General features: G+C 35.8%; 2 protein-coding genes across 3 annotated transcripts; one reads left to right on the top strand and one right to left on the bottom strand.

Moving 5' to 3' along the window:
• Window positions 1–10: 10 nt before the first annotated feature.
• Window positions 11–14,331, top strand: LOC100375155 (proteasome assembly chaperone 2-like). 2 transcript variants are annotated; one of them, XM_002741582.4, is made up of 7 exons: window positions 11–149; window positions 5,453–5,627; window positions 11,741–11,799; window positions 12,241–12,359; window positions 12,964–13,158; window positions 13,319–13,439; window positions 14,186–14,331. In XM_002741582.4, the coding sequence occupies exons 1-7, from the start codon at window positions 93–95 to the stop codon at window positions 14,276–14,278; spliced, it is 819 nt and encodes a 272-aa protein (XP_002741628.1). In that variant the 5' UTR covers window positions 11–92; the 3' UTR covers window positions 14,279–14,331. The 2 variants fall into 2 exon arrangements, with proteins under 2 accessions (XP_002741628.1, XP_085356377.1); XM_085500251.1 differs by having other exon boundaries at window positions 106–132.
• Window positions 14,332–19,103: 4,772 nt separating this feature from the next.
• LOC100374049 (phosphoenolpyruvate carboxykinase, cytosolic [GTP]-like) lies at window positions 19,104–26,541 on the bottom strand. Its single transcript, XM_002741574.3, has 9 exons — window positions 26,389–26,541; window positions 24,983–25,258; window positions 24,552–24,736; window positions 23,908–24,111; window positions 23,394–23,581; window positions 22,894–23,232; window positions 22,134–22,335; window positions 21,188–21,283; window positions 19,104–20,083 (listed from the first exon to the last, which is right to left on the bottom strand). The coding sequence occupies exons 1-9, from the start codon at window positions 26,415–26,417 to the stop codon at window positions 19,626–19,628; spliced, it is 1,977 nt and encodes a 658-aa protein (XP_002741620.1). The 5' UTR covers window positions 26,418–26,541; the 3' UTR covers window positions 19,104–19,625.
• Window positions 26,542–26,957: the final 416 nt, after the last annotated feature.

Raw genomic sequence — 26,957 nt, 5'->3', positions numbered from 1 at the left:
GGGATTCTACTCGTCATGTGTGCTGCTCTTGAAATTTGAGGTACTGGGTTCTCACAGACTCGTTGACTTTATTTGATTACTACAAAACCAAGATGTATGTGGGATGTCCAGGAAGTCCGGATGACTTTAAAGGTTGTACTCTTATTCTAGTAAGTTCATATTTCAGTTCAATAAGACTGAGCATTCGACACTGAAACATAAGTAATTGGAGAGGGTGATGAAAGTGGATTTAGTTGCATGGTCGCCCGCGATTAACCCTCTTCTTACCGACGCCATAAAATACCATGTGAAAAATGGACACCTATTTTCCCAGCATACATTTCACACTAACTAGCCAAGACTTTTTGTCAAGTACTGCCTTTTAAGTAATCAAATTGACATTAAACTTGGTTTTCCATTTAGAATAGAATATTGTCTTCTCATTTCATGAAATTCAGACACATAAATTAAATTGTACGATTAGAGGAGGGTTACAAAAATATGCTAATTAAGATAAAAATGACAGCTGTGAATTTTGTTAATAAATCATGAAACCAGAGATAAAAGTGAACTTGCCTAAAAGAGTAAGTCATTGTTTATCAAGTAACTATGCTACTTGAGAATTTGAATTTGGGGGGTCCAAAAAAATGTTATCCCCCAGAATATGGTTTTGTATGGCTTGGGGTGTTTCCAGTCTAAAATCAATTATATGGTATTTTATGCATTCAGATTGTGCAGAACGTAGGGCATTTATCTTATGGCATTATATGGCTACAGTAATAATTAAAGATATGGTACTTTATGGTTTCAGAAGGAATAAGTACTCAGCCAGATAATATGGGTTTTTATGGCTTGGGAAAGGAAATCGTTGGTCCATAAAATACCATGTTATGGTAAAATATGGTTTGGGGAATACACGTTTATTTTATCATAACCTCAGGACCACAAAATATTGTACTTTATGGTTTCAGAAGGAATAAGTATTCTGCCAGACAATATGGTTTTTTATGGCTTGGGAAAGGAAATCATTGGACCATAAAATACCATGTTATGGTAAAATATGGCTTCAGGTTTTTATTTGAGAAAATATAATTACCTAAATGCGACAATCAAATTCTGTTAAACTCTGAATGATTTTGAAAATGTCAACAGATTTAGCATTTACATGTACTGCCCGTGTAGTAACCTTTTTATGGGGTAAAACAGCTGTCATTTTGAAATGTTAATGATTTTCATTTGTTTATAGACTAGCGGCACTAGAAGAATTTGTTTATCAAAAGAAATGAACATTTCTACAGTTTGACCACGGATATATTTTGGCTAAAGAAAAACTAAGTATAAATATGATAAACAAAAACGTCTGGACAGATAGAAGCAAAAATATGTCATTAGTCTAAACAGATTTGCACCTGTGTATCAAATTTTAATGAAACCTTGATGGTATAGTAACACATGGTTTAGTGAACTCTGATACCATATATTACCATAAAATTTTAAATCTGAAGCCATAATATACCATTTCACAATCAAGTATCATATAAAATGCCATAAATTACCATATTCAATCCAAGTGTAACAAATTTTATCATAAAAAACCATAATGTCCATAATAGCTGATACCATAACAAGCCGGTAGGCTGGTTGGCGATCCGCTCCGCTCAAAAACAAGCAACATGTTTTTTGGCTGTTTCCATGGTGACATAAACGTGAAGCTGACGTCGGTTTATAACTAATACGAAGTTCGCAAACACCATTCAGTCTTTAGAAGTCACTTAGTTTAGTACTAGGACCACAGTTACTCTCTCCTAGTAGAGTGACTGTGCTAGGACGTATTCTGCTGTTACATTTATTATTTCCAACCGTTTTGCGATAGCATTTTTTAGAATGAAACGTTTCCCGGAAATGCTGGAAAGCGAAATAATGAAATAACGAAATGGTAAATATTTACCTAAATTGCAGTGTGTTGACCTTCATAACAATATACTTCATAATGCAAAACACTAGTCACAGTGAGTAATTTAAATATACGACTCCTAATCGAAAAATATGACCACAGTCCAGAATTTCAGACGGATATTAAGCAACCTAAGAGCATATCAGAAGCATTTACTCTAAAATATAAAAAAAGAACTGCAGTCAAAAGTCAAGAATGCCAGCAAATAAAGGACTCTGTCCCACAATCCTTTGTGCGCGTTATTACGGACACGCGCAAAAAACTGTACCACGCTTGTCAAATCTGGGTCAAATATACAGTACGCTACTATCTTGCCACAGATTGTTTAGTAGTGGAGTGTTCGGTGACCATTGAATTAGCCCGTGATTCATATTTTATGTGTATTAATTTATTCATCAATTTTCGTGACTGACAGTACAGCCCAAATTTTAGTCAAAAAACGCAACTGGTGAAACAGAAGAGCATCGCCAGGCGATGGACGCAGGGCTCTTTGGCAACGACCGCATAGAGGTCAAAATACGCGTTCTATTTTTACGCGTTAAATTTGGCTCTTCCCTTTCGCCCCCTCCGGAATGTTCTACTTTTGCAGCCTAATAGCAGGTTTTTCGAAAAACGTCTAAAAAACACAAGAATTAGTAGAAATGTTCCTGTTTTGGGCGGATTATTGATAGAGAATAATGTCTTTATTACAAAAATGCTGAAAAACCGTGAGTTGTTGCCTTAGTTATTTTTTTATTGGCGAAAAACTGCGAACTCGGCAAATTTGGTTGCACAACTTCCCTTTATCATATACACCCAGCGACACCGATGCCAACTGACTGTGTACAAAACTGGTAGGAGGTAATACATTTGGGGCGAAAGTATTCAAAAATCAGTTTTTGGATGTTGCAATGGCAATGGTGGGCCAGGATTTTTTTCCAATTAGTGACGGCACGACCTACCTGTGAAGTATGAACAAAACCAGCCGAGCCGTTGCTGGTGAAAAGTTACCCCAACTTTGGGGTCAAATTTCTCGGTAATGAAAACAGATATCAAAAATTCAAATGGTAACTTTGTGCCCACACTCAAGCTGAGTAGAATGAGCTATGTTTGAAGTATTTTATCCCAAATTTGTAGGAGGAGATACATTTGGAGCGAAGCTATCCAAAAATCAGTTTTTTGGCTGTTGCTATGGCAACGGTGGGCCAAAAAATTTTTCCAGATTTTTCCTTATAACTAGGGTTAAGGTGTGACCTACCTGCCAAGTTTGAACGAAATCGGCCAAGCCAAAAAAATCACAGAAGAAATATTACGTGAACACTGGAACACTGGAAATGTACACACACAGACACACACACACACAAAACGACAAAAGTGATTATAAGGGCAATCCTAGCGGAGCGGATCGCCAATAAACCATAAATCCATACCAACAGCAATATGGCCCAATCCATAAAAAAACCATGTGTGATTTTTTAGTGATGACTAGAAAAATACCTTTCGTGTATTTCATAAAAGTAGTATAATACATAAAGGACATCATAATAGATATAATGCATACAAGAAGTTGTAAGAATATTCCATAATCTAAAGTTCAGGAGATGTAAAACCAAAAGAGACAATGTGCAAAAATGGCTATGGTATTTTAAGGTATCAGGCAAAAATGCCCTCTATTTTCACAAGGTTTTTTATGGTGTCGGTAGGATAACACAAAATATATATTGGTTAAAAGGGGGTTAACAGGTTATTCGCACACACACATACACATACACAAGACCTGCGACAATACAGAAAAACTATTACACAATCTCCATACAATCCCTGTTCCCCACGGACTGAAAAAAAATGGACAGTGTTCTTCACAAATTAATTCACAGGCTTTTATTACAGTATTCCCAGGTTGGGCGCTAATCGAAAATACGATGAATTACTTGCTAGCTCAGTCCCTGTGTTGTTATCGATCTTATTTCAATTTTGAAAAATGGGGCATACCTGTTTCTGTGCACGAAGGATTACATTATGCACACCAAATGCTACATTATAACGGTTCTGAGAATTATTCGGACTCTTGTTTCGTTTGCTATGTTCTATCTCAGACCACTAATTAATTAATAAATTATTAGTGGTATGGTTCTATAGACTTGACAGCGTCATTTAACTAATTACATGCATATGGATTCAGTTTTCATGATATTAAAATGAATTGGATAAATTGTGCGTGGCAATATCAGGGCACCGTCAATTCATGGGGTAGTGAGGGATTGAAATAGAATTTTTTCCCTGCATGCACAGTGTGCATGTTGAATTTGAAATTTACCTGCACTAACTTGTTGTGAAATGCACCAATTTTAAAGTTTTAATAAAATTTACGGGTTATCGATTCATGAGATCATGAAAAAAGTTGTCTTAATGTTGGTTGAACCAGAGGTACATTACTTGGGGTTTGTAACTACGGTGACATGATACCATGATACCAAGATCCCGTCACAACCTCGCTCTCGCATTAGCGTTCCAACTCAGAAAAAATGCGCATGCCCGAGGTGACTAGGATACTGGGATGTCCAGGTGGATCAAAATAGCTGCCCACGATATGACGGATTACGAGAACTATATTTTCTGTACATTTTCGATGTATTACATTTTTCACTATGATAGTGACAAGAAAAGTTTATTTTTTTCATTACAAACCTTGAACATTGATATGCGTCATGTCAGAAGGTCGTAGCCTCAGTCTTGCTATCTACGAAAAGAGACTTGAATGGGATCTTGACATGATGTCACCATACAGTACTATGCAAGTTGCAAACCCCAAGTAATGTACCTCTGGTTGAATTTAATTTAGGCTTAGTGAACGAAATAAGAAAATGTTGTTTCTACATGCACAGCGTGCACATTATATTTTGAGTTTACTTGCACTAGCTAATAATCCATGTGCATAGTGCAGTGTGCACCAGAGTATTGCGACCCCTGTTAAAGTCAATTCTAGTTTGAACAATAACATAAGTGCTTTGTAAAGTTTCAAGAGATCTTGAAAACTGAATGTTCAACTAATTCTCAGAATTGCTGTAATTATTTAATTACTATTTCCTTTCCCTCAAGGGATTGTGTAAGAGTCAATAAGTAAATAAAAAAACTATAACAATCATTTTGACTACTTTCCATTTTTTTTCTGGAATGCATGTTGTATGTTGATGTAGTATGTCTTATCAAGTATTGAACAATTTGGCCAAAAGCAAGCCCTGACCTTGATCTCTGTATGCAGGTGTATAAAAACATTTATTTTCACTGCTATACAAGGCGACATTCCAAATTAAATCTGTTCATAGTCGTGCACAATTGAAACAAGTCTTCATCTGGCAGATTGGGGGGAGGGGGGCTGCTATCTACAAAATTAAATATTTATAAAGTGCTTTGCATTCTAATACCATACCAGTGATGAAGAAATTATATTGGAGAACGATAAAAATCACAGAGCCGAATCTTCTGAACCTTAAAACCATTACTCACTAATGTTATGCTTATTTTGTTTTGTTTATTCAGCCGGCCGTATCAGTTGGTAACATTGGTCAGTTATCAGTGGATCTACTAGTTACTACGTTAGAACTGGTCAAAGTAGGTTATATACACAGTGAATGTGTTTTACCTGTATGCGGTAATGATCCATTTAATACTGATAAGAAGAGAACAGAAGGAAACTTGGCAACCAGTACAGAAGGTAGTAGAGTTGATGATAGAAATGATAAAGTTTTTCATTGATGTTTGCAGCCACTTGACCTATTGAATACAAGTGATAAAATTATCACTATTTTTTCTTTCTTTCAATAGTGGATGCATAGATGTCATAAACTTTTGCGGAATGTGACTACAACAATTAGCCCTAAACTGGCGATTTTAAATGACATGATGTTTCTGTATGTTAGATGGTGCCCACTAATAAATTGGCAGTATTGGCCCACCAAAATACCCATCCAATATGACAATTAGACTTAAAAAAGCGATTTTAAATGACATGATGTTTCTGTATGTTAGATGGTGCCCACTAATAAATTGGCAGTATTGGCCCACCAAAATACCCATCCAATATGACAATTAGACTTAAAAAATTGATTTTAAATGACATGATGTTTTCTGTATGTTTGACGGTGCCCACTAATAAATTGGCAGTAATGGCCCACCAAAATACCCATCCAATATGACAATTAGACTTAAAAAAGCGATTTTAAATGACATGATGTTTCTGTATGTTAGATGGTGCCCACTAATAAATTGGCAGTATTGGCCCACCAAAATACCCATCCAATATGACAATTAGACTTAAAAAAGCGATTTTAAATGACATGATGTTTCTGTATGTTAGATGGTGCCCACTAATAAATTGGCAGTATTGGCCCACCAAAATACCTATCCAATATGACAATTAGACTTAAAAAAGCGATTTTAAATGACATGATGTTTCTGTATGTTAGATGGTGCCCACTAATAAATTGGCAGTATTGGCTCACCAAAATACCTATCCAATATGACAATTAGACTTAAAAAAGCGATTTTAAATGACATGATGTTTCTGTATGTTAGATGGTGCCCACTAATAAATTTGCAGTAATGGCCCACCAAAATACCCATCCAATATGACAATTAGACTTAAAAAAGCGATTTTAAATGACATGATGTTTCTGTATGTTTGACAGTGCCCACTAATAAATTGACAGTATTGGCCCACCAAAATACCCATCCAATATGACAATTAGACTTAAAAAAGCGATTTTAAATGACATGATGTTTCTGTATGTTAGATGGTGCCCACTAATAAATTGGCAGTATTGGCCCACCAAAATACCTATCCAATATGACAATTAGACTTAAGGTAGAGATGCAGTTTATTTGGCTTGCTTTTTAATTGAGTAATTAGACAATGAAGATGGTATTATATATCCAACATGTTATATATTTTCTGAAAGCTTATTATACAAACTTTGTAAAACTTGTCTTTATTTTAAATATCCAGAATGCGTTTTTGATTTTGGGTCAAAAATATGCTTTTTTGGACAAAAGTGGTTTAAAAAAAATTAGCTTAAAAACTTCAAGTCCATTTGTGGGTAAAATTACATCACTGGATACCTTGGTATACTACTAATTCAAATGCGTCCACTCATCTCTCTAACGACTTTCAAAGTCGCACAGCATGACCTCAAAATTCACTCTTTTCTATTTTTGCATAATTTATATATCCATGTTAATTGCGGACTTGTTATTTTTGTCCACTCGCCGTAATAAACTGTCCGGACGCATTTTGAAGGGGGAACAACTTGTCTATAATGTGTGAAAATTTCGAGGCAAATGGCCAAAGCGTCTATCAGCTATTTTAATTTAAAACCCAAGAATTCACCAAAAATAGAAGACGAGAAAAAGGCTAATTTGCATATTTGCGCGTTAAACCGGGATTTACTGCTTTGTCATACTTTGTCATACTTTCTAGACTATTGAAATTGAAAGTTGACGTATAGACATAGACATTTTATGTAAAATCGTTGGACCAGAACAACTGCTCTTGAATATATAAATCAGAAACACGTCATTCATACCAGTGTTTTGATGGGGTCGGTAAAAACATGTGGCAATGCCCAGTAAATATGACGTCATCTCATGAATTATTAAACAGGGGGCGGTCCTAGGAAGGTGACCTTTTATCACGATCAAAACATGGCTTCTCTTCGATGTATTTTCAATAAAAAATCTATGAGTATTTCAGAGCCTATGGTTTACCGTGAAGAGTACAAAGTGGGATATTAAATTATTTATCCTTGATGATTTTTATGTAGTATTGAGAACCAACTCCAGGAAGCGAACGCACAATAATGAATAATCGCGTAATCCTAGAATCGAAACGCGAGGCACAGAAGTTTTGTTCATCGTTTCCAATCCCATTTTTCCCACTGCAACATATTTGTTAAAAGAAATATTTGAATTATGTTCGTTTTTTAAGGAGGCATTTTTTTATTTTTCCGATTTTGGCAAATCCCTGAATAAGGATTCAGGGATTTTCTAAGACAGTCGCAGACAAATCAGCGCACGGATGTACGTACAAAACATGCTGTTGTACTACCGGCGACGGTCGCCTGCAAGAAGAGAGCTCCAGCTCCTAACGTAAAAGTTTTAAAATTTCGACCGGTTTTAAATAATTAGTGTTGGAAATCTGACATGTTTTAAGAGTGCAAAATTAAGGTGCATTTTCGAGCGGTCGAATTTTTCTGAATAGAAATCGGCAAATGAAAAAAACAGGAGTGCTAAACAGTGTGCTTCGGTAGTTTAAAAAAATGAAATGTCCGTCAAATTCACGTAAACTTCCCAATTTTTCACGGAAAAAGCAAAGGTCGTGGCCGTGTTGCAGGCTAAAAAACTCAAAAATCAAAACAAAATCATCAATCAGTAAGTATTATGACAAGGAAAGCAAAACTTCAGACACGGAGAAGCGGTCAGCGCGTCGAAAGAGTTGTTACCGTAATGTATCAAGTTACCTCTCCCTGTGATTTATTTTTCATTGAAATTATTTGGTTGTTTTCAATTAATTTTAGCGTACCTTTGCAATTTATTTTAGCATTGTCAGTTGCTTGCTTCATTGAATTAAACGGAGTTCGTCCGGTTGCAAACAAAGCTGTCTCGCACCACCGAGCAAAACTTGCGAATGATCGAAGTACAGGTACCCATTGGACAAAAGATACACAAAAGTTTGTATCTTCCCGATCCAGTGCAATATATCCGGTTAGAATCAAAGCTCACGTGTCCCTTATTTGAGGGACCAGATTCTGCCATAAATTCGGGATGGGATTTAGAAAAAAAATAAAATGGGACTTTTAAGGTGTATTTTGGCGTCATTTCAATCATTCCTAATGCCTAAAATAGAGTCTAAGTTTTACCGTAGTTATTGACGCCTATTCAAGAGTATGATGTTTATTGTGACTAGCGTGAATGGGTAAGCTTCGTTTCGACTATGAGCAGTTATCACTGTAAACAATGTTAAATTATTCTTCACATGCTCAGTTTATTTTTTGAGAACAATTATTTAAAAATAAAATCTCTCAGTCAATCAGAAACTCGGATTCATGCCTTCAGGGAAGTCATGTTTGGACGCTCACATCGATTTGTTTTTCGTTCGGTGGGCTGATGCCTTCAGTGTAGCTTTTGCATCTTCCGACATAGAAATCATCTGAATCTTCTTTCTACCTCTCTTTCTTTTCACACCACGCATAATGTAATGATAAAAATTAAGAAAAAACGCTGAGGAAATATAATGTTTGGTTTGCTAGCGAGCGAGAACTGATTTGAGAATAATTGCATATGCGCGTGAATTGAATGAACTATGACCCGTACAATCTCGATTTGCATATTGTCAATCAAAGGTCTTGTTATTTGGTTACTCATGCAAATTAGGCAATTGGACATAAACATTGCCACGTGTGAGTGTTTTTTATTTTTAACCAGAAAATAAACAGCAATTTTAACGGTGTTCCAATAAGAATTCATTGGTCAAATTTTCACAGAATGTTCTTTAGATAAAAATCTATATAAAAAACGAAAAAAACTATTTTTGATTGAAATTCACAAATAAAGTGCATCTCTACCTTAAAAAAGCGATTTTAAATGACATGATGTTTCTGTATGTTAGATGGTGCCCACTAATAAATTGGCAGTAATGGCCCACCAAAATACCCATCCAATATGACAATTAGACTTAAAAAAGCGATTTTAAATGACATGATGTTTCTGTATGTTAGACGGTGCCCACTAATAAATTGGCAGTATTGGCCCACCAAAATACCCATCCAATATGACAATTAGACTTAAAAAAGCGATTTTAAATGACATGATGTTTCTGTATGTTTGACAGTGCCCACTAATAAATTGGCAGTATTGGCTCACCAAAATACCCATCCAATATGACAATTAGACTTAAAAAAGCGATTTTTAAATGATATGATGTTTTCTGTATGTTTGACAGTGCCCACTAATAAATTGGCAGTAATGGCCCACCAAAATACCCATCCAATATGACAATTAGACTTAAAAAAGCGATTTTAAATGATATGATGTTTTCTGTATGTTTGACAGTGCCCACTAATAAATTGGCAGTAATGGCTCACCAAAATACCCATCCAATATGACAATTAGACTTAAAAAAGCGATTTTAAATGACATGATGTTTTCTGTATGTTTGACGGTGCCCACTAATAAATTGGCAGTAATGGCCCACCAAAATACCCATCCAATATGACAATTAGACTTAAAAAAGCGATTTTAAATGACATGATGTTTCTGTATGTTAGATGGTGCCCACTAATAAATTGGCAGTAATGGCCCACCAAAACACCCATCCAATATGACAATTAGACTTAAAAAAGCGATTTTAAATGACATGATGTTTCTGTATGTTTGACAGTGCCCACTAATAAATTGGCAGTATTGGCTCACCAAAATACCCATCCAATATGACAATTAGAACTTAAAAAAGCGATTTTAAATGATATGATGTTTTCTGTATGTTTGACAGTGCCCACTAATAAATTGGCAGTAATGGCCCACCAAAAATACACATACAACCACCCTTGGGTACTTTACACACATATTTAGATCTAGCCTGACAAGTTGGCGTAGGTGGCGCCCTGGACTGCTGCGATCCCCACCAACGCCTGACAGAATAGTGTAGTTTTTTCTTATCTCCGACAACTTTTTGTCGGCACCAATCAGATTTCAGAAACTATTGATTTTGACATTCGTCATAATTTAACCATTCACGAAGCGTTGCGATTGTTGAGACAACAACTTATCACTTCTGATCGTCTTCCTGCCCATTATTTACCAACTCGTTGAAAAGTATGTGTGAGGTTGCCGACAGCACGCGTCAAATTGCCGTGGACACAAGTACCAGTTAAATGTTCAACTTAATCATCAACTCTATCAAACAGGCTAATGTTGAACTTGAGAGCAAATTGAACATCCAGTTGAAGTCTGAACAAAAACTCGGAATTGCGTCACTGTATCGGGGCATGGAAGGTACTAACGGAAGGAGCCACGACGTTCGTACCTTCCATGATCGGGGTGAAGATGCGTTGATTATTCTACCAACTGGCTTTGGGAAATCACTGATTTATTCGCTGGCGCCAAAAGCATTCGACATTTGTTCAGAAAGTTCTGGCTCGATAATATTGGTTATTTCCCCTTTAATATCTCTGATGTTTAAAGTACGGGATTGTTGACTTGTTATCTTTATCGTGCGTAATCTTGAGTGGCGTTTGTTTATATTTAGCACGTTGTAATCTATGACTAACAGAGTTACCATGACTACTTCATTGAATATTCATAACTACACAACAGAATCTAGATCTGGGTGTGGAGTTTCTGTTTTGAAATTGCCGACGAAAACTACACTATTCTGTCAGGCGTTGGTGGGGATCGCAGCAGTCCAGGGCGCCACCTACGCCAACTTGTCAGGCTAATTTAGATCCCTTGTAGGGGGAATTTGACACTTCTGTAAACAAAAAATGCCAAATTCCTCTAATTCAACCTGCACTTCACCACTGGGGGTAACAATGTATTACCTGCAAGATTGAAACTACTGGTACCGTAAAATCTGTATTAGAAGCCGCATCTCTAATAGAAGTCGCACCCAATCTTTTTGAATAATTGAGAATCAAAAATTCATTATTTCTCATAAGTGTAGATGCTCTAATATGGTACAAGCCGCATCCTCTCTGTTGCATTCTACCATTTTAATAGAAGTCGCGGCTTCTAATACAGATTTTACAGTAGTAACACTTGATTTCCTCCTTTCAGTTTATTTTTCAGCTGCAAATAATTTAGTTGTGGTTCAGCAAAGAGCTCCCCTTGTTAAAGTAAGTATCCAATAACAACATACATTTTCGTTATGTGACAGTACCAGGGTAGAATGGCTGGATCTAGTTGCCATGGTTATACTTAGTAATACCGGTAATAATAATAATAATAGCTTTTATTTCGAGAACCAGCTCATGACAGAAAATTTAAAATTACTAAAAAAAAAAAAACACAACAGTAAAATAGAAATTAGAAATAGGGTGCCTTAGAAATATCTGAGAAGACCCTTTTCCAGTAGTTGCTGTTTCTTAACATGTCAATAAACATGGCTGCCTCAATTAAACAATTCTCACTAACAGTCATCTTGTGTAAAATCCAGCCTTAGACTTGAGCAGAATACTATGTATACACATATGTACCGGTAATACACATGTAAAACATTCATTCATCAGAAACCTTGATCAGTTCAAACATGATAACGAATCTTATTGCATTTGTAGGGAAAACATGCAGACTATTGCAATGGTTTGATAGATTGGATAACAAGTTTTCAATTTGATAAAGTTATCATGCTTACTAGTAGCCATGCCTATGAAAGATTGGACTCACAACTACAAGGGTAAGTGGTGTCATCAGATGATTAAGTAGATAAAACATTTTTACAGTAATCAGTATTCTTAATTGGTGATGCATTCCACCTACATGGGGGAGTTTAGTTGCAGGGTAATGACTTCCGGTAAGTAAGAATTTAAAAATGGTTCTATTAATCTTTTGATGTTGTTAGAATTATTACAACATAATTGGTGTTATTATTGGAGACCATTTTGGTTTTGAAAGTTTTTATTTTTACATGTTTTAATTCCATCTCTATGTAAAAGCTACATTGGAGAATGTTTTTTTTTATTCTTTTAATTTTGAGATTTTTTTTCATGAAGATGTTGTTGTAAAACTGTTTACTTTTCTGCTATTAATTGTGTATGGACTTTCACACAATTTTGTTTCTGTAGTTTTTCCTGTACATTTTTTTAAAATTAAAATTTTTGTCCACAGATTTGTTTTGTAGACTACGGTATCCCAAATAGCCCCCCCTCCCAATTAACTAATGATCTACTCTGTGGCATGAAAAAACGAAAAGTGTCAAAAACAATAATAACATTTTTTGGAATGATATTGACAATGACTGAAATCACTGTATGTAAATTTTCAAATTTGTTTTCTTTTAGCTCCTCATTCAGATACATAGCTACTCCTAAACTAGAAAAAATCATTGGTGATCAGATGAAAGATGAATTGAAGTGGTGTCGGCTGGAAAACAGAGATTCCACGTGGTGTAACGAACATAAAAATGAGACGTCAAAGATATCAAGCGGTGTCTTTATACCTGGCGGTGGTATTGCTAAAAGGCTCTATACCCAGTGGTAAGTCAGTAAAATCTTCAACGTACTAGGGAGTGCAGGATGCTTAACTCCCTAGATAGGACTAAATATTAAGGATTTTATTATGGTTCAGTGCAACGTTAAGAAACATTTGTTTGATATTTTATATACGAGATGGAACAGTTTGACTTGTTCATTGCAGTTGTAATAAGGATATATCCATGGCAGTGTTACTGGTGTTCTGTTCAGAAGGTGACAACATATCAGATGCACTATCCTTAACAACGTATTTAAATCACTGGTTGAAAGTTATACCAACAAAGGTAAATGTATGCTTATGTCACATAAAAATTATTGGTAGATTACTTCATATTGTTGTCATAAAAAGTTGAATGCATGTATGAAAAGTCATGTGTGTTTTTAATATATGGATCCCATTACGATATAAAAATCCTTGTGGGCCGGCAGAGCTACGTCACAAGACGTCTACCACGTTGCTAAGTTGCGCACCACTGTACCATGCATTTCTATCGGCTCTGCGCATGCTTCTGTGGAACCCCAGTCGAAGAGCCGTTGAAAATAACTGGATGCCCAGATGTTCGCCCCAGAGGATAGACCTTTAGTCAAGGAAATTGGTACAAGCAATAATTACCTTTTTGTTAGTAAGGCAGAGCTTGACACGATGTGTATTTCTATAGCCCCGATAAGTAAATTTGCCATTCAGACAACTGAATAGTAACTATAGTAAATATATCGGCAACGTATATTTTGGCAAGTTAAAAAATTAATGTCATGGCTTATTGGACCACCAAAAAATACTTTGGGGGAAGTGGTAAATTTAAATATATTTTTGGAGAGGTTGAAATTTATTATTTAAAATAATTGATCCTTTTAGGTGGAAAATAGAAAAGTTATTTTTTTTATGTAAGTTAGGTGGTCTAACAAACAATACTGTGGTGCTAGAGGATCAATGAAAGATGACATACTCCTTGGCAGTGATAAAAAAGCACATGCAAGTTTTTCAAATCAAATGGCTGTAATATCTTAGTGTTTTATGCTAATTTTTCAGGATCCATCAGATGTGACATCATCCAGAGTGTGGCAGATTCCAAAGTCATGGAGTTTGTTATTTGGATCAACTTTTGATAAGTCAATTTATTAAACCTGTTTAGTTATTATATTGTTGATGAATAAAAATCCTTTTTTAAATTACAACAGTTACAATTTCAGTTCTTCAGAGCTCCAATGTACCCCAGGCGCTGGAGGTTGTAATGTTCCGCTCGCCCGGTAGGATAATGCTACACAAACAACACTCCAGTCAAACGTACCTCCAATGTAACAAAGCTATATATTTTTAATATTTAGCAAGTCATGCATGACATTCCATTATTTGATATTTTGGTCATGTATCTTGTCAGACAAAATTATATCATATCACACTGATTTCAACCCTAAACTAATCAGGTTTGCGCATTATCCAAGGGCATCTATGTATTGAATGGTACTTAAAAAACAAATGAAAATGCCTAAAATGTGCTGAACAATATGCAAATTAGGTTATTAATATGCATAGATCTGTGAATAGTCGTGAAGCATCCATATACCTTGTCGAAATGTTAAGTACTTGAAACAGCAGAAAATTTACTAATTATACAAATTAAGTAATTAATGTGCACAAGCATCCTAGAGCATCCATGTACCTAATTTCATTGTAGTTTGATGATTAGTACTTGAGATATCAGTGAACAAGCTGAAAAATTGACTAATCAAGATAATATGCATGGTATTTCAACCCAAAACTAATTAGGTCTCCACATTGTCCCAGAGCGTCCATGTACCAAGTTTCATCAAAATCCAATGACTGGTTCTTTAGATATCAGTGGAATCAGCGAATTATCACACAAATTAGGTAACAAGCCATGCATGGCACAGTCCCCGTTAGTTATCAAATTTAAGATATATAGTTTTGTTTATAGGAATATAACCATGTCAGGAATATGATTTTTTAATATTAAAATGATTGACATTTGTATCTGATCGTCAAACAAGTACTTGTCCATATTGAGAGATATTGCTCTGGAACAGCATTCAAAATCAGCCATTTTGATTACATGTATATATATAACGTATAACGAATATATAAAATTTAAATATAAATCAAAGCATTTAAGAGATATGGCTCTAGAAGCCCAATCATTAAAACAAAATGGCCGCCAGTCAGGCATTTTGAATCCAATCTGAAAAATAAAATGACGAGCATCAGAAACCCGTAATGTCTAATGTATGTACCAAGTTTGAACGAAATCCACCCATAAATGCTTGATATTTGATGATTTTTTAGCACAAAAATGACCACCATTCGGCCATTTTGAATAGGATAGTCAAACCAATATATCTATGACATGATGTATAATGAATATTTAAAATTTGAAAATATTATCAGTCAAAACAAGTCGGAGATATGGGTCTAGAAGCCCATTCATTAAAACAAAATGGCCGCCAGATAGCCATTTTGAATCCGATCTGAAAAATTTATGATGTGCATCAGGAACCTGTAATGTCTAATATATGTACCAAGTTTGAACGAAATCCATCCATAAATGCCAGAAATGCTTGATATTTGATGATTGTTTAGCACAAAAAAGGCCACTATTTGGCCATTTTGAATAGGATCGTCAAACCAGTATATCTGTCTATCTATGACATGATGTATAATGAATATTTAAAATTTGAACATAATCAGTGAAAGCAAGTCAGAGATATGGCACTAGAACCACATTCATTAATACAAAATGGCCGCCAGTCGGCCATTTTGAATCTTATCTGAAAAACAAAATTATTTGCATCAAGGTCCCATAATGTCTAATGTATATACCAAGTTGGAACAAAATCCATCTGTAAACAGCCGAGAAATGGTTGATTTTTAGGATTTTTTAGCACAAAAATGGCCTTCATTCGGCCATCTTGAATCAGATCGTAAAACAAATTGACGTACATATGTATAATATCATGTATGATGTATGTGTGAAGTTTGATTGTGATTGGTCCAGGCATTTCTAAGATACAGGTCCGGACGCACGCACAGACGCACGCACTCACAGAGGTTAAAACATAAGTCCCCGTTTTCGGACTGTGTCTGAATGGGGACTAATAAGCACAGATTTTAACGAAACATAATATCAACATATGGTTCTTGAGATATCATAAATTTATTATGTGCATCAAAGTCCCATATGCATACGTGAAGTCAGTGATTACAGAAGCTTGAATAATGTTGCTTTAAAATGGCCACTATTTGGCCATGTTGGGTCCGAAATGGACATGCACCCCAAGACAGGCTTGTCAAGTTTGAATGATCAGTCCAGGCATGCAAGATCACCAACATAAATCCACAAACATTCGCACGTTTTCTACCATTTATTCGGCCGAAGCCTCAACATTAACCCTTGGCAACGATAAGATTCACTTCGGTTCATTTGCATCACTCAATCAGAACTCGCGAAACTACACATTACTTGTTAAAATTAAAATGGCGGAATCAAATAAACGTGTTGCTAGCTTTTTCTCTGAATGAGCTTACTGATCAAAAGAAAGCGCTTAGTGCTGTATCTGAGGAAAATTACTAGTTTGTTGTAAAGACCAAATCGGGCAAATTGATATTTTATTAGTTTGCACAGATATTCAGACATTCCATCGTCCTCATTCACTTGCCCACAATTTTCAAAGTTGGAAATGGAAATTTTGGAAATTAGTCTACGAATATAGACCACCCACCTACTCTTGACTCAATGTGAATCAGCGCAAAGCCTACATTGTTTTAATCTGTGATGAGCTCCCCGATCTTCACATTGATGATACAGCAACTCTGGTGGTGCCAGCTTCATGTGCACCCAATCAATGACTCAATTTAGTTCGCTGCAGTGAAATGCAGCTTTTCCTAATACAATCACGGACGGGGTTCGTTTTGAATGGACTGCCGGCTTTAGCGAAACTGTGCAATTCGGACGATTGTTTTCTACCATATTGTACGTTTTGAAGTGACACTGCTAGATTGTAACAATTTGTATATGCCAATTTGAATCCAAAGTGTACAATTACATAGGTACAATAGAACTAAAATGATCAAAGTACACATGCATCCATTGACACAATTTGCTAGACCACATGGATCTGGTATTTTCACGGTCGAAAAAAGTACTACTGGCATGTTCAAATATTAGCAGAAATATACATTGAATCTGATAACAAGTATTCACACCATACATTAATGCTTTCATTTCTGCACAAGAACCAAATAGGCACAACAATTTTGTGAAATGTAAAAATGCTGGTGCATAAAAATTCATGTAACAAGTCATTGTCAATGACACGTCCCTGTTCCATTCATATTTGAGTGACATGTACATTCAAAGCAGATCATGACCGAAATGCACCTGCATATGTACAACACATTGTTCTAAATCTGAACAAAATCCGTCCATGCATAACTGAGATCCGGGTCTGGAATGGTGAAAATGTGTGATTTTGATGCATTTTCGGCCTTAAAATGGCTGCTATTCGTTAATCGGATCATGAAAAAAATGCATGTGCATATGTCTCATATAATGTGTGATGTACGAGTGAAGTTTGAACTTAATCGGTCCATGCATGTTCGAGATGCAGGTGATCACGGACACACACAGGACAAAACATAAGTCCCCGTTTTCGGACTACGTCCGAACGGGGACTAAAAATGACAGTCCTTGTTAAATTTTTGAAAGTTCTTTGTGCTAGTCATTAAAGCGGTGTCATTAAAGGGTTGTCGCGAGCGTGTCCTTGAAACTTGAGTTCCAAGTGGCGTATACAACAGATTGTTTATTTACATCAAAACAAGTGTTCCGTGTAGTAGTAATATGGTCAAAAATAAAAATGACCTTTATTCAGCCATCTTTGATCTGATTATGAAACACTTATATTTATGATGTATGTGCCAATACAAATGAAAATGGTACATAAATTGTGGAAATATAGTAGTAAGGCCAAAAACTCTGATGGCAGTCAATCGGCCATCCTTGACCAGATTTTGAAACAAATTGTCATGGACATGCATCCTAACATGTATAAAGTACATGTATGTGCCAAATTTCAATGAAAACTGACAGAGCACGTCCAAGATGCCCGCCAGTCGACCATCTTTGATCCAATTGCGAAATAAATAGTCATGGACATGTATAAGCTATGTACCAAGTTTGAATGACAACTGACAAAGCATTTTCAAAAAACAAGATGGCTGCCAGTCGTCCATTTTGAATCGAATCACTAAACCACTGCATGTGCACATGTCCCACATAAAGTACTAGGCACATGCAAAGAATGAACGGAATCGCTCCAATGGATTGTGAGACACGACTTCGGACGCACGCCGAATTATAAGTCTAAGTTTTCAGACTTTGTCCGAACTGGGACTAATAAGGACTACCGTAAAATCTGTATTAGAAGCCGCATCCCTAATAGAAGTCGCACCCATTCTTTTTGAATAATTGAGAACTAAAAATTCATCACTTCTCATATGTGTAGGTGCTCTAATAGAAGCCGCATCCCCTCTATTGCATTGTACCATTTTAATAGAAGCCGCGGCTTCTAATACAGATTTTACAGTACTAGTTAAAACTAAACTGGGCCACGGGGATCAGAGATATTGTTGAAACAAAATCTGCCACAGTACATTAGAGAAATTGTCAGAAACACAAATGATACCAACATGGCAGTTTGCCATTTTTGAAACAAATCTCAAAACAAATTAGAAACCAGTCATGTCAGAAGTTTGAATAAAATTAGCCACAGCGTGCTAGAAAAATGTTACAATTTTGCAATGCAATTTTATTTTTATGGGCAGTTTTGCTGACCAAAATGGCCACCAGATAAGCATTTGAACAAAAAGAAAATAGACATGCAGATGCAAGTAATCATAGTCTGAGCCCAAAATCACTTTACTTAATAAACAAGAGTTACAATGGTGAAACAGGAATTTTATTCAGCAAGTGTTGGCAATACTACGTCAATTCACAATAGAAAACTGAACAGACTACACAATGTCATCTAATATATACTCTGGTAGAATAACAATCTATGTCTCAATTGATTTTCAAATTACAAAATGTGCCTCGATTGTAATGGATGATTGGTCAATGTTAGTCACAAGATAGAGTGGTTAATAAATTACAACATGTACACTACACTTTATACAGAAATGAGATAAATGGAGATGTAAAACTGACAAAAATACACATCATTTGCTTTATGAAGTACAGATTTACTAACAAAAACATTGAAAAACGGCAAAGCTATTGTAAGAAAATACTTTATTGTAAATTTCACAAAGTTCTGGTTTTTTGAAAATCAGTTGTGCAAAACAAATATACTAATAAATTAAAAGCATTGTACTTATTGCATTCTAATTTACTCACACTGTACTCGTTTCGTAAATCTAGATTTCATTCAGTTACAGTACAAGTAAAGCTCCCAAAGCTTTACATTTTAGAAACGCGTTGTTCTAGAGAAGCGAGTTCATCAGCAACTTCTTTTGGTAAGTCTTCGTTCACTTGCTCATTGAAGTAATTCCTGATTTCCTGCACCTCTTTCTCCCAGAAATCTTTTGGGGTGTCAAAAAGCTCTTTGTAATTCACTTCTGATTCAAGTCCATCCAAGTTGAGCGAGCCTTTCTTTGGAAGGTAACCAATAGCACTCTTCTCAGCAATGTCTTCACCTTCACATCTACGAATGATCCAATCCAGGACACGAGAATTCTCACCAAAGCCTGGCCACAAGAACTTGTTGTTCTTATCTTTACGGAACCAGTTGACGTGAAAAACTTTAGGTAGCTTAAGTTCTTTTTTCTTTTCAAAACTCAACCAATGTTTCAGATAGTCACCAAAGTTGTAACCAAAGAATGGTCTCATAGCGAATGGATCATGCATCACTTCTTTACCTAAAATGATAAATTTTAAGTATTAAAAACCATACTTTAGAACCGGAGTTCAAGAACTCTAAAATTTACATGCACACCTCCCATGATGAACTTTGTTTTCTTCAGATCAGTGCAGTGATCATACTACTGACTGACTGACTGACTGACTGACTGACTGACTGAGCGAGCTAAGCAGGTGATTGTTCACCATGAGTGACCCAACATGTATCAGATGTGCCTAGCTATCCAAGTCCATTTTGTTACGGTTTGTCGTCTTGTTAATTTAAACAAATGGTTACATAACATGACTGGAGACTAATATCTAAATGAAAATGAATATTCAACAGAGTAACCTGTACTTTCACAATTAGACTAGTTCTAAATGCAATAATACTAAACGAACAGACTTTTTACGAATGTGCAAGTTTAGTGAATCTCCTTCTATCAAAGTTACTAGATTTAGATTCAAAGCCAGAAACTCATTGTGGGTTTTAATCTAAAAGAACTGTCTTATTTCCGATTTTACGTTGCATTCTTTTGCCGTTTGCTAGAAATTCTGATGGATATTAAACTTTCACTTCTGTAAGTACAGACAGGAAGGCTGTCAGCTGAGATAGCTCCGCTGTTAGCAATGCACATTTCAATTAAAGAACAGAGGATATTAGAAAATGAACAATGTATAGTAATATATAGTATATTCATCAAAATTTGAGAATTGAAGATATCATCACAAAATTAACAAGTCTGAAAGAAGTCCACATGTACCTATATATGTAAAATGAAAACAATCGGACTTGCGGTTTTCAACAAGAAGTCGAAAATATCACTTTTTACCAAAAATTACAAAAATATTCACCAAAATTAGAGAATTGAAGATATCATCACGAAATGAACAAATCTGAGAGAGGTCTACCCAAGGTACATGTACAACAAGTATCAAAGCATTCAGGCTTGTAGTTTTCAAGAAGAAGTCGAAAAAGTACAACATTGACACAGACGACGACGGACAATCACTCATATGATAAGCTCTGCTCAACAGACATGACCTTATAGCAAGAATATAATTACCGGCCAAACATGGTGCTCTGCTATCAAAAGTTTTAAATAATGTATGAATTTATATACCTGCATGTTCTGCAGCTGCAGTAGCTTCTGACCTCACTGATGCACCAATGTAAACGCCATGCTTCCAGTCAAGGGCTTCATATACCAATGGAACACCTAATAAAAACAATGATAAATTTGCGATAAAGCCTTCAACCTGGTCTAGAAAACATTGATTTGTAGAGAGAAAAGACATTGTACAGTTTTACTTGTGCAGCATTTAACACTACAATCTGAGTGATGACCTACCCACTTTGATTTGACATTAGTATTTACCTTCCCATGTAATGGGAATGTAAATGTTGTCTGATGCTGGGCCATCCCTGGTACTGCAAGTTTGTATCCTGCAAAAACCCTACATTTGATGTGCTTGAACAATAGGATGGTTATAGTGCTTCCATCCAACACATTCGTATTCCAAGTTCTTTGCTCTGTATTGTAAACGTGTATATATGCCTCAGCTACTCTAGTCTACTGAATTTATTTTTTTAGAGACTGAAAACATTCATAAAGCGTTTTTTACCTCATACCAGTTTTGTAATAGAGTTCAAAAGATCATGCTTTTTATTTTGGCTATTGGTAAACTGTATCAACACTGGTCCTAATGCAAGTTTGAACTTTGAATTAACTGTATATGTTGTGTTCAATCAATCAAAGAATCTAGAAAATAACTATTGGGAAATAATTATAGCACAAAATACGTGCTAGGAATAAAGTAACTTCTGAATGCTCTTTTCAAACTCTAATACGGTTTTAGTTGTAAGTAGATGTTAGCTTCACGTACACGTCCTGCCATGGCAACAGCCAAAAACTGAGTGGATTGTTAAACAACCTACCAGCTTGTTACATTTGATGTATGAATTTTATAAAGATTTAATAATTATTCTATTTACAATATTGATTATCATGAGTGAACATAGTTTGTCTTCATGCAAAATGATACAATTTCAAGCACATGTGTACTTACCTTGTGGTCTACGCCCACCAAATATGAATGCAGAGATGGGCACACCTTCAGAACTCTCCCACTGAGGATCAATTATGGGACACTGTTTGGCTGGTGTACAGAATCTGGAGTTGGGATGAGCTGCTGCAATAGGTTTGCCTTCAGCATTCTTCATATCCTTGTGCCAGTTTTCATGATGCAACCAGGAAGTGATCTTGGCATCCTGTTATGTCAAGTATTTTAACTTTTAATTGGTAAATTTATATCTAATGATGCATTATTCAGGTTTAAGGAATATACCAATTAAACAAGCAGCCTATCGGCTGAGATAGCTCCGCTGTTAGAAATGCACATTTCAATTAAAGAACTGAAGACATCAGAAAATGAACAATATGTACAGTATCAAAGCAATCTGACTTACAGTTTTTAACAAGAAGTCGAAAATATCACTTTCTACCAAAAATGACAAAAATATTCACCAAAATTAGAGAATTGAAGATAACATGAAATGAACAAACCTAAGAGAGGTCTACCCAAGGTACATATACACCAAGTATCAAAGCATTCAGGCTTGTAGTTTTCAAGAAGAAGTCGAAAAAGTAAAACATTGACACGGACAATCACTCTTATGATAAGCTACGCTCGACAAAGTCGACAGCGGAGCTAAAAAAGTCGTACAACTTGCCGTTTCTAGGACCTCTATGAAATGTTTATTTTCAATTGTCTCACAAAATTAAACTGGTTTACAAAAGTTATGGGAATTAGCAATAATGAATTTTACCTTTGGGGTTTGATCTTCCAAGCCTTCCCAAAAGATATCACCATCATCGGTGACGGCAATGTTGGTGAAGATGGTATTTTTTTTAATAGTTGCCATAGCCATTGGGTTTGTTTTATTCGAAGTGCCGGGCGCCACACCAAAGAATCCACTCTCTGGGTTAATGGCACGCAATACACCATTCTTGTCAAATTTCAACCATGCAATGTCATCACCAACACATTCTACTTTATAGCCAGGTATGGTAGGGTTCATCATAGCCAAGTTTGTCTTGCCACAAGCACTTGGGAAAGCAGCACAGACGTATCTTTTCACTCCTTGGGGATTGGTAATACCAAGAATCTACAGGATGACAATACAAGTCATTAAAAGTACGACACACACGAGAGCACTTGTCAGACCTTAATTATTTTTTTTTCTGTGTGGGAAAACAAACACTTGAAAACCATGCTGCATATCAAACAGTCAAAATATTTTTCTTTTTCACATATTCAATGACATACCAACATGTGTTCAGCTAACCATCCTTCATCTCTAGCAATACAGCTAGCAATTCGTAGAGCAAAGCATTTCTTGCCAAGCAGCGAATTTCCACCATATCCACTACCGAATGATATAATTTCCCTTGAAGCAGGGCGATGAGCAATCATTGTTTTTTCTGGATTGCAAGGCCAGTTGTTGACAGCAGGTTCTGGAAAAAAAACAGATAGAGTTTTAGATAAATGCTTTACTGGAAGCTTACGTTTTCCTCAATTCAAAACAATTGGCTGTTTTTACAATAAAGGTGTGTAGGCAATGGTGCAATAAACACAGATAAGATCATTGTCTCGTTTTGGAAAAAAAATTACGTGCAATGTTTATTGTTCTGAAACCGCATCATAAATCTCTGAAAGTTATTCAACAACCTTAAGGAGGTTATAATAAAACACTTTTTATTGCAGTTTAATATTTAACATGTATGAATTGTTAACAAGTTCCATTTTCTATCTATAGATATTACAAAGTACATTTACTTACTCTCCATAGGTAATGGTTGACCCACGGAATGTAAACACTTGACAAATTCACCATCTCCAAGGACATCTAATACTTTGCCACCAACCCTCGTCATTATATACATATTAACAGCAACATACGAAGAGTCTGTGATCTCAATACCAATCTTAGACAAAGGTGATCCGACTGGTCCCATACTGAATGGAATCACATACATAGTACGACCTGCAAACATTAAAGTATTGTTAAAGTATAAAACACATCCACCATGTTAGGAGCAATGAATGCAAATGTTGTAAAATAATTTGTTTCCCAATGCCTTGGAACATGCAATTTTATTCTCTGGGACAAACCAAAGGAACAGTTCACACAACGACTAATGCAGAAATGAGAACTCCTTTTATTCCAGAATATTTCAATCTGGGAAAACTATTCAAAACAGCTGAAAATATGAATTCACATACAAATCAGCAATGAAATAAATTACACGCATGGAATGACTTACTAAAACCAACTGTACCATACAAATAATTAAGGTTCCATGAAAAATCAAAAACTGAAAGAATTTTAAGTACATGCCATCTGACAAAGCATATATATATATATATATATATACTACCCACAACATGTGCAGTAACCAACACGTTAAATATAAGAAAACTTGCCTTTCATGCAGCCAGGAAATCTTTCTTGAACAGCATTTTCAAGATCTTTTGGAGAAAACCATTGGCCAAGCTTTCCTTTCACTCCAGGTGCAGTAATGGGTCTCGTCTCCCTCTCACTAGGAGTTGATATAAGTGTTTTGCTTTCCACACGAGCAACATCTTTTGGATCAGTCAAGCACAGATAACTTAAAAAAAAAAAATGGTGTCAGATATTTGATGTTATTTTCATTCGTGTGAATCAAATTATCATAAATAAAGCAATGAAAAAGAAAATTTGCATATCTTAAGGCATTTCAAAAGGACACATCACGAATTATGTACTCCAAGCTACATTTAAAGTATAACTACACTTTACACAAGTGAACCTTCTGCAGACTAGCAAATCCTAGATCAAAGGGATTTTAAGAAAAAAATATGCATAGAGTACTTACTTATTTTCGTACTTGCGTATTGGCCTTAAAACTCCCATTTCAACAAGTTCCTTTGTAAGTTTTTTATTCTCTTCAACAGAACCATCCAAAATATGGACTTTGTCAGGTTGGCACAGGTTGGCACTATCGACAATAAACTTTCTGACTGAAGGTTGCAAGTTGTCCAGATTACCATGTACTACTGAAAATGCCCTGGCATAGTTACACATAGTACCAGGCATTTTGAAAAGTCTATGGTTGTTGGCCAAGGCTGTCTTGATGAGCCCGGTCGACCGCCTGAATATAAAAAGTAGAAAAATTTAGTCATCTTTGCAGTCCAACTCTTACATTCTTAGCTTTAAGTTTGAAAGTACACTGTCATCAAGCTTGTTCAGTTCATGCACGCACACACCAAAGCAATCTATACACTGCAACTTCTACAAGTGCCAAAGATTGCATTTATTGTATGCTGCATAATAACAGCAACTCTCAGAAGTATTGGGGAAGCAAGTTAGCAAACTTGCTCACTAATTTGCCAACAACTTGTTCTGACCAAAGCAGATTTGACCAACACTGGCAACAGAAATAATTTTGCGTACTTCGCAGTCTTGTAAAACCACAAACTTATTTAAAATGTTTTATAGAGACTACTAGTATTTGGTGACGATAGAATGAAGGGTAATATTTGAATTGTAGGTCATGCGCTTTAGTGAACACCGAAGTACCGGTTAGTTAGCAAATTAGTGAGCTAGTTCGTTTTGAGACCTGCTGTAAAAAACAACTTATTTAGACCAGACATAACTCATTTCAAAGAAAAGTAGCCATTATACAATCTACATGTAATTTCTGTTCTCTCCAACGACAGATGAGCTATAGCAACGCCATTTCAGCTTCACATTGACTCCCGACATTCACTGAAATCAATTTCACTAATGACCTATGCATGACCCCTATGGCGCGATCACAGCACATTAGCAGACAACTATTTTTTGTGAACATTTTTGCTCGAAAATAATTCTAAAAATGCAAAAATGTCATTAACTTAAAATATTGAACAAAAACCGATAAAAACATTAAATAGAGTAACATTCGGCGTCTATTTGTGTAGGTTCATAATATTAAAAAACCGAGGTTAAAATTTTCCATCGACAATCAAGGACGCCTGGTGCACATGGAATAGTTCATCCTTCACATTGCTAGGATTTTACCATACGGAGCAAGCAAAAAATTACATTTAATTTTTCGATATCATATAAGCGTTGCGAGATTTCGTACACGAGTAATTCAGTGAACATACAGTACGAATTTCTTGAAACACAGGCCGTTCTGCTTGGAACTAGCGCACACACGTAGGCATTTGACCCCGGGTTTTCTGCATGCAGAGACTACTGAACAATTAGTATACGCTAAAAAAGCGATGTACTTACCGCAAAATATTCACAGCTAATGACGGCATGGTTACGGCGAGATTGTATATATGACGAGACGAAGTAAAATGCCGTCACACGACTGTTACGACACAGACTACGAACGAGTGCCACAATGGTGTCAAACGAGTTATAGCGACAAAGATAAGGAATACTGCGGTCTAAATTTGCATAAATTAAATTTCCTTCCGCAACGGACTACTTTTTTTATGTTCGTTATCTTGTTTCGGACGTTTTTATCAATAATTAACTGAAAATATATTCTGACATAAGCAATAAGAATAACAATTTTATGTGTAAATAATACATTGCCAGTCTACTTGACATTTTGATATCAGTATTTTGTTAACGAAGGTATTGATATTTTGACATGGCAAGTGAATAGGCAACGCGGAGGTGTGACCCACTAGTAGACCACGTGATGGTTTGAGGTCATGATCCGGGGCCAAGGTGACCGTGCAGGTCGCGGTGTGTCTAGGTTTTAGTGATTTATTGGAGATTTGAAAAGCAAATAGTGTTTCCGGGTGCAAGGACAACATAAAACTATGTTTATGCATGGAACTATAGTT

The sequence above is a fragment of the Saccoglossus kowalevskii genome, chromosome 6 (assembly GCF_978046115.1).
Source record: "Saccoglossus kowalevskii chromosome 6, keSacKowa6.1, whole genome shotgun sequence".
Classification (NCBI taxonomy): domain Eukaryota; kingdom Metazoa; phylum Hemichordata; class Enteropneusta; family Harrimaniidae; genus Saccoglossus; species Saccoglossus kowalevskii.
This window is presented reverse-complemented; position numbering and strand designations above follow the sequence as displayed.

Bases quoted from the DNA above. Each gene is read 5' to 3' on its own strand.
- LOC100374049 (XM_002741574.3), bottom strand. From the start codon at position 26,417: ATGCCGTCATTAGCTGTGAATATTTTGCG. The intron at 24,737-24,982 runs GTAAGTACTCTA...TTTTTTTTTAAG, and splicing joins ATACGCAAGTACGAAAATAA to TTATCTGTGCTTGACTGATC. The intron at 22,336-22,893 runs GTAAAATTCATT...TTGACATAACAG, and splicing joins TGGAAGATCAAACCCCAAAG to GATGCCAAGATCACTTCCTG.
- LOC100375155 (XM_002741582.4), top strand. From the start codon at position 93: ATGTATGTGGGATGTCCAGGAAGTCCGGATGACTTTAAAGGTTGTACT. The intron at 11,800-12,240 runs GTAAGTATCCAA...TTGCATTTGTAG, and splicing joins AAAGAGCTCCCCTTGTTAAA to GGAAAACATGCAGACTATTG. The intron at 13,159-13,318 runs GTAAGTCAGTAA...TGTTCATTGCAG, and splicing joins AAAAGGCTCTATACCCAGTG to TTGTAATAAGGATATATCCA.